Genomic DNA, 8060 nt, shown 5'->3' on the forward strand with positions numbered 1-8060 from the left:
GAAAGGGAGGGCACCTGAGGGTGTGGGGAAGCTGAGGCCCAGAGAGGGAGGCTGCCCACGGCCACGGGGATGTGGGAGCGGGGCTGGCACAGAGGGGGCTCCGACTGCGTCCCATGTGCCTGCTGCGTCATGGCCCACGCTCCTGGGTGCTCATGGTGCTGGTGTGGTGCCTCCTTCTACGAAGCCGATGCGTGGCACCCAGCGTGCAGACATCACACACACACACACACACACACACACACACACACACACACACGGTCACTTGGGTCTGGGTGTCGCTAACGTGAGGGATGCAGGGCCCTTGCCCAGGTAGCAGGCCAGGCTGGACCAGGTTCCTGGCCCGGCACCCTTCCTCCTCCACAGCGCTGTGAGTTGCGCTGCACTGCCCATACTATAGACTCCATAGGGCCACACGCGCCCTTCCCCCACGGGCACTGGTCCCTGCCTGCCTGTCTGCCTGCCTGGGGGCTGCTGTCCCAGGTGCTGAACACAGCGGGTGCCCATGGGGAAGGAGCCTGCCTGAGGCTCCCTGACTCTCCCAAGAACCGTGAAGGCAGCTGTACACCGAGTGACGGTTGTCAGCACTGGAAAACACAAAGCAAAGCAGTATGGGGCGCTTCTAGAACGGGTCACCTTTGAGCAAGGCTTGCAGGAGGCTCGGGAGGGAGCCGTGCAGGGACCTGGGGAAGCGCCTCCAGGCAGGGCTGAACATGGGGTGGGGGGAGAAGCCCTGTCTACGCCCTGGGCCGGGGCTGAGTTTATAGTCTGTCTGGAGGCTCAGAAGCCTCCCTGGTTTAAAGCAGGGGTGGGTCCGGAGCTGGTTTGGCCCAGTGGATAGAGCGTCGACCTGGTGACTGAAGGGTCCCAGTTTCGGTTCCAGTCAAGGGCACATGCCCGGGTTGTGGGCTCGATCCTTAGTGTGGGGCGTGCAGGAGGCAGCCGAACAATGACTCTCACTGATGTTTCTGTCTGTCTCTCCCCTCCCTTCCTCTCTGAAATTAATAAAAATATATTTAAAATAAAAGCAGGGGTGGGGAACATCGACTCACAGGCCATATAAGGCCTGAAAAATTGTTTGGTCTGGCCCTGCCAAGGCATTAGGCCAGTTAATTAAATGTTTGACCAACTACAGCAGGCTGCTTTTCAAGTTGATGATTGTGTCTGGCCTGAGGATGATGTTACAAATATCCAAACGGCCCTCGACAGAAAAAGGTTCCCCCCTGGTTTAAAGGCAGCTGTGAGGAGGGAAGGCTGGCCTGACCCACGAGCAGCTGAGCAGACCTTGCAGGCTGAACCGGTGGTTGGCGGGGAGCAGCCCACACAGGTGACGGCAGGGCGTGCTGGGCCAGACTGGGGTGCCAGGCAGAGGTCCCTGGAGGAGGGGACGTGACGGGTGGTCCCTCGGCGACAGGAGGCAGCGAGGTGACCTGGGGGGCTGCTGCTGTGGACCAGGAGATGAGGGTCTGGACTGGTCATGTGCTGGGCACAGAGGGGAGACTCGTGTCACATGGGACTGGACGGAATCTGGGGGGCAGGGGAGACCAGGAGGTGGCACCTGGTCAGAGCTGGCGACCCAGAGGGCCGATGTCATGGAGGTCAGAGATCCCACAGGAGCCATGGCCTAGGGGACCCCGTGCACAGAGGACGGCCAGTCCCCAACCAGACAGACGGCTCACAGATAGGACAGCAGCCCACCAGGGCGTCGGGGTCTCCTTTCTGCTCATTCTCCCTGGGGCTGGGTTCTCCCTGCCAGGGGAGGGGCGGACCCCTGCATGGCCCCGTCTGCTGGTTGCCGCCCGGTGATGCTGGCGCACAGCCAGCCCTGGGCATGTGGCGGCAGCCCGAGGGATTACTCTGCAGCTGTCTCAGGACTGGCGTTTTCCACTGGCATCTCACGGGGAGGTGCCTGCCTGGAGAACGCGGCCTGGGGGCCGGGAGCTGCTGGTTGAGCCCCGTGCCCTTGGTAAAGCGGAGAAGGGGAGGGGTGAGTGCTGGAGAAAGGCCCTTCCGCCCCTTCCTGCATGCTTGAGCGCAGGCTTCCCAGGGCCTTTGCCCCGGATCTCCGAGGGCTGCCAGACACTTACCACAGGAGGACGCCGGCAGAGGTCCCCCAGCCACGCCCTGTTCAGCATCTATTTCCTGAGTGTGGTCTGTGGTGCTGGGAGTACCGTGTGGGTGGTCAGCCTGGGCTCACCTCACAGCAGCAGCCAATACCGACAGCTTGGAAACTACCACGTGTTAGGACGCAGTGAAACCAGGTGACCCCGAGCCTGGGCCCCCTCTTCCCTGTGGGGGACCACAGGACTGAGGGCTGGGACCTGATGAGGAGCCCCTTTGACCAATTGGTGAGGACGCTCTGGGCTGAGCCTGCCGACCCCCAGCCCCAAGGTGGCACAGCAGAGCTGGCGGGGGGGACCCCCGGGCAGGCGCCGTGCTCCGGGCCTGGGGAGGAAGGTCCGGCTGAGCAGGCCTCTCCAGGTGACCCCAGCCACGTGTCTGAGGAGATGTACGGGGGTGTGGTTGGGGGTGTGGGGGGCAGGTTTCCGCGGTTCCCTCTGATCTAGTTGCACAGACCGGCTTCAGAGACAACAGGGACATGGCCCAGCCCCACACATTTACTTCTGCTCTGTCCGTGGCCACACGAGCTCTCTTGGTGGAACTCGCGTGTGCGGAAGACTTGATAGTGGGGGCGCATGTGTGCGGGGCTGCTGGGAACACGCTGACTTGGGTGACCTCACTGGTCCAGGCCCAGGCTGCCTCCCAGCATTTTCTTCCTGCAGCTCCGTGGTGTGGGCTGCACCCTAAGTGGCTGCTGGTCCCACCCTGAGCGCTTGGCGGCCCCGCTCGCTGCTCAGCGGGTATTGCCCACCTCAGGTGGTCTTGTGGGCCCTTGTGCAGGGAGCGGCAGGTGGAGGACAGTGAGGGAGGTGGCAGTGCAGGCTGGGCACCACCAGAGCCCCCTGGGGCGGCGTGCTGCACTTCCCGGAGCCCCGCATGGCCGGGGTCAGGACGCACGGATGGGGAAAGGGCTTCACTCTGAGGTGTGCCTTGCGGCTCTTTATCTGTCCTGTCCACCGTGGCCCGTGGCCATGCCCGGCTTCCTTCCCGAGCGGTGCCCTGACCTTAGTCCTCGCAGCGCCTGGGAGGCGTGACTCAGCCCGTGTTCAAGGGAGGGAGCAGAGGCACAGAACGTGAGCTGGTAACGCGCAGGCCTGTCTCCAGAGCTGGCGTCTCCCGGCTCCCAGCCGCGCCCGCTGGGTGGTGCACATGCTGCCTTTGCCGGTTCCGTTCCTTGGTCCCCCGGGAAGTAGCTGCTCACAGAGGAGCCCGATCTCCCGCAGGATGTCCGGAGAGCATTTCACACGTGACCTGCTCTGTCGGGACAGAGCCTCATCCCGGTCGGGAGTTTCCGGGACAGCCCTCCTCCGCCCGTGTCCTCTCGAGGTCCGGGTGACTTCCTGCTGTGCTGTGGACGGCAGGTCACACTCCCACTGCCAGCGGGCCCTGCAGGTGTGGCCTCACCTGGGCTCCCAGTGCTTTCCCTCCCGTCCCTTTCCTCCTCCTCTCGCTCTCGCCACACCTCCCCCCTCCCCTTCCCCACCTTCCTGCCTGAGGTGTTTGTTGTTGTTAAGATACATGACAACTAGTGTAAGATCTTTCATGAAGTGGGAGGGCCCGGCTCCCAGTGACACACGCCCCGGGGGCCCACACACTCGGTCCTGCCTGTTAAGTCAGCTGTCATATGGTGACTTGGGGCTGCACGCCCTGGCCCCTCTGCGTCCATGCGGCTCAGCGCCTCTTGTCTTGCAGAACACGCAGTGCATCCCCAACGGGCTGGCGGCCTACTACGCGGAGCAGGACCCGCACTCCCCGGACAAGTTCTACGCGGTGGTGAACCACTACAACCTGGCCAAGCAGAGCATCACGCGCTCCGTGTCGCCCTGGATGTCCGTGCTGTCGGAGGAGAAGCTGTCGGAGCAGGAGACCGAGGCTGCGGAGAAGGCCGCCTAGCCGGTGGGCAGTTCCTGACGGGGGGCCACCTGCAGGCGACAGAGGGACTCAGAGGGACATTTCATTAAATATAATTACCGGTAATTTAGAGGTTACTCATTATGGTGCAACCGCTTCCGTCTGCTAATGCTGCTTTGCAAATATAACTTGCAGCCCACCCCGGGCATCCCCGGCGTGTGCCGCGCTGCCTGGAGGGCTGGCGCCACTTTCCGCGGGAGGAGCCTTCACGTAGCTGCTGCGCTGCGATTGATTGGATGTGGCCAAAAAACAAACTTACACTGGACATGCGAGGGGTTTGGATTTCAGACAAATAATGTGTTTGTGGAATTTTTTTTAAAATCCTCACCTGAGGATACACTTTTTTAAATTGATTTTTAGAGAGAGAGAGAAGCTTCGATGTGAGGCAGAAACATGGATCAGTGTCCTCTAGTGCTCGCCCTGGACGGGATCAAACCTGCAGCCTGCTGGTGTGCGGGCTGACGCTCCAACCTACTGAGCCACCTGGCCAGGGCTATTTGGGACCTAATGCCCCAGCCACTGAGAGCAAGCGGTGCTCCCGCTCCCGCCAGACGGCACCAGTGTGAGCTGTGCAGAGGACGTGTGCCACCAGGTCACTGTCAGGCCCAGTTTTGCTCGAGTGCATGTCATTGAGTCAGTGGGTGGGGAGGGGCCTCGGGAAGGGTGACCTGGGCCCGGGCTGCAGAGCGCCCTGTCCCTGTAGTCGTCCTGCTCGTGATGTGTTGGTTGAACAGGAACGCAGCCCACGGGCCCCCTCATCACTTCTGTCCTGAATACTGGCGCACCAACAGCCCTATTGGCAAGTTAGTTTTTAAACAGATAGTTGGGTGGGAAAAGTGAAAGTGTCATTGCTGGGGGCCAGGGCACTTTAACTTAATTTTGTGAAACAGATGTAACTCCTTCGACGGCAGAAGCAGGCAGGAAAGGCTGGGGCGGGGCTGGGCGGCACCTCGCAAGTCCAGTTATGACATTTCAACTCACAACCTTTGTAAGAATGTTGTTTCAACCGAATCTTGACATTAAAGTATATGTTTATAAACTGCCAGTTAGATAAGTAAGTGTGTAAGACGATTAAATAGAACTAAGACATCAGCCATTCCTTCCGTGTTACTTGAGCGTGTCGTGTCTGGTGGACGTGTCACAGGTGCCGTTTTTAGTGGATCAGGAATAAATGACCGTGAGACCCGCTGCGAGCACGTGGCTTCCTGAGGTGCGCGCTGACGCAGTCGCTTTCTCACCACGCGTGTCCGGAAAAACCGTGCCTGGAAAGGGCCCGCGCACGCAGGGCAGGGGGCCTGCTGCCTCGCGTGCTGCGGAGCTGTGGGTGCCCACGCTTGCACACACAGTGATGACCACGGGGCAAAGGGTTCCCACACCTGCTTCCTGTAGGCAAGTTCACGGGCCGAGGCAGCCCCGTTGCAGTTTCGAGCAGACGGACTTTATTGGTTGTCGTTCATTTACACAGAGAACACGGGGGTCCCCGAGACTGCCCAGCAGACTGTCTGCACAGCACGCATTTCGCAGGCCCAGGCCCAGGACGCTGTGTGCAGAGGCGGCTCCAGCCCGCGCTGCCATTACGGACGGTCCCACACGTCTCCGAGGGCGGCGGTGCACAGCGAGAGCAGCAGGCCCGAGCTCTGGGGCCCGTCCCTTCTCCGAACAGAAGCTCCCTGGGCCCCAGCGGCAGGAAGTCAGGCCGCGCCTCCTCTGAGCCCCGAGATGCCGGTGGAGCGAGACCTGCGGTGCCCTCCGGGCGCAGCCCCTCCACAGCTGCCTCCCGCTAGACAGGGTAACACCCTCCCATTTCCCCATCTGCCCTTGTTCATTGTTCTCGTTCAGCTACTCAATGGGCTTAAAGCTCCAGGCTGGTTTGTGTCCCTTTCGTGGAGCGTGTGTCTCAGCGCCGCAAAAACAGACCTGGCCAGGACCCAGCACAGGCCGCGGAGGCCGGGCCGGCGCCCCGGAGCGGACTAGCCGTCGTACCAGTCGAGGAAGAGCAGGGAGAAGGAGCACATCACCAGGAAGAAGAGCACCCATACGCGGAAGCCCGCGTTGTTCTTGATGGCCTGGGGGCAGAGACAGGCGTTTCCTGGGTTCCGGGCACAGGGCTCACAGACCGCTTCCCTCCTCCCCGCCCCATGGCTGTCCAGCCTCTCATCCCTCCTTCCCCCCATGGCTGTCTGTCCAGCCTCTCATCCCTCCTCCCTACCCCATTGCTGTCCAGCCTCTCATCCCTCCTCCCCGCCCCGTGGCTGTCCAGCCTGTGCTCACCCTCAACGGGCGGCTAATGATGAAGCAAAACCAAGAGGTCGGTTTGAACCCACGAGAAGACAGGGCGGCCCCTCCCTCCCAGGTCGCCATCATCCAGGTCCTGCACAACCTCCTGGGGACCCGCCCCCGGAGACGGCCCCTGTGCCAGGGTTGAGACTGAAGGCACAGACTCAGGGCTCCCGCTCCTGGCTGGGGTCCCAGCCATGGGAGAGCGTGGCCTCGGAGGAGTCCCAGGCCAGCTCAAAGCCCAGCCACACTCCTGACAAGGTCCCTCCACATTGGCCTGGGGCCTCCGTGCACAGCGCCAGCTCTGCCCCTTGTGGGGTCTGACACGTGTCTCCAGGAGCACCACCTCTGGTTCAGGGAGCGGGTCAGGCCCTGTGGGAGCACCCAGGCTCCTCTGGGCAGCAGGGGGCCCTGGGCGGCGAGGTCAGCAGCCCTGCTGGAGGCTGATGCTACTGCCGACCATGCTGTGCCAATCAGACTGGGCCTGGAGCACCCACCTCTCTGATGTCCTCGTTGCCCTCCTTGATGTTTTCAGTGGCGCCCACGACCAGCTGGTGGATGCTGTCAATCTCTGCTTCCTGGAGGACAGGGCAGGTGAGCACTCCCCCGCCTCCCCTCCCCACCCCTGACGTCAGTATGGACTGCAGTGGCCGCTCACGAAGGGCCGGTTTACACACACGAATCCGTGCACCCCCACAGCACCCCCACGTTACAGAAGGGAACTTAAGGCTCAGAGAAGTTTAGTAAGTTGTCCAAAGTCACACAGCCACCCAGTGCAGGACAGGACTGGACCCCAGTGCTTGCACCCCGCCCAACCTCTGCCTGCCTCCTCTCCTGCCCACGGCCAGGGAATAGGTAAGAGCGGGGATCAATGGAGCGGCCCCCACGCCGGGCGCCCTAGTCTCACTCTTGGGAAGTGCGGAGAAGCAGCTTCAGATGCACGTGCTCTCAGATGTGCTGGCTTCACGCACGTGCGCTGCCTCACCTGTGGCTAAGGCTCAAACTTAAATATCACAGTAATACGCAGGGTGTCTGCAAAACATCTACCCCCAACACTTGGGACGCTTCAGAAAGGCAGGTCCTGATCTTCCCGTGGAGCCCCTGTCCAAGCAGCCCCCAGCCCGGCACAGGCAGGCACGGCCGGGGGCTTGGGGCTTGGGGCCGCCTTCCTTTAGGGGAGGGGGAGAGTGTGTGTGAGCGTATGTGCACAGTGTGCATGTGTGTGAGTGTGTACAGTGTATGTGTGAGAGTTTATGCGTAAAGTGCCTGTGTGAAGTGTGTGTGTGTACAGTGTGTGAGTGTGTGAAGTGGGAGGGAGGGAGGGAAGGGCTGTTCAGAGCGTGGGTTTGGGGCAGCCTGATGGGCACCGTGCTGTGGGGGACGCAGCCTCCAGCCACCTGACCCAGCAGTGAGTGTGACACTGGGCACTGCCCGCTGCTGTCACCTCTTAGAGTTAGGAAGTGGGAGCTTGAGAGAATCAACGTGAGCAACGGCAACACAGGTGACAACCCCCAGGCAGACCTGACTCCTCAGGCCTGGAAACTCGCGAAGCCAGGGAGGCACCGCCTTTCAGACCCTGCACGGGCCGTGGAGGCTCCAACCAGGGCAAGTGCAGCAGGTCGGAAGGCGTGGCCAGCCGCTGGCTGGAGGCTGTCAGAGCTGCAGGCAGACGCGGCCCGGACACCACGGATGAGAACCCCGGTTCCCGGAGGGCCGCGCAGCTGAGGCGGCCGGGGCGGCACCTGGAGGGCGGG

At 62.0% G+C, this 8060-nt stretch overlaps 2 protein-coding genes across 3 annotated transcripts in view; one reads left to right on the forward strand and one right to left on the reverse strand.

Annotated features, from left to right (window-relative positions):
- Positions 1-5121, forward strand: part of LOC102767503 (neuron-specific protein family member 1) — a 17880-nt gene extending 12759 nt beyond the window's left edge. Inside the window, exon 4 of the mRNA XM_006766573.2 lies at positions 3811-5121. Within this exon, the coding sequence (XP_006766636.1) occupies positions 3811-4011 (201 nt within the window). The 3' untranslated portion in view covers positions 4012-5121. The remainder of the gene's footprint in view (positions 1-3810) is intronic.
- Positions 5122-5445: 324 nt separating this feature from the next.
- The window catches only part of STX18 (syntaxin 18), a 65946-nt gene continuing 63331 nt past the window's right edge, over positions 5446-8060 (reverse strand). For both annotated transcript variants that reach the window (XM_006766574.2, XM_015565787.1), the window contains exons 10-11: positions 6804-6884; positions 5446-6095 (exon numbers count right to left, since the gene is read on the reverse strand). In XM_006766574.2, coding sequence (XP_006766637.1) covers positions 6000-6095; positions 6804-6884 — 177 coding nt within the window. In that variant the 3' untranslated portion in view covers positions 5446-5999. The remainder of the gene's footprint in view (positions 6096-6803; positions 6885-8060) is intronic.

This window comes from Myotis davidii, unplaced genomic scaffold (genome assembly GCF_000327345.1).
Source record: "Myotis davidii unplaced genomic scaffold, ASM32734v1 scaffold960, whole genome shotgun sequence".
In the NCBI taxonomy this organism is placed as follows: domain Eukaryota; kingdom Metazoa; phylum Chordata; class Mammalia; order Chiroptera; family Vespertilionidae; genus Myotis; species Myotis davidii.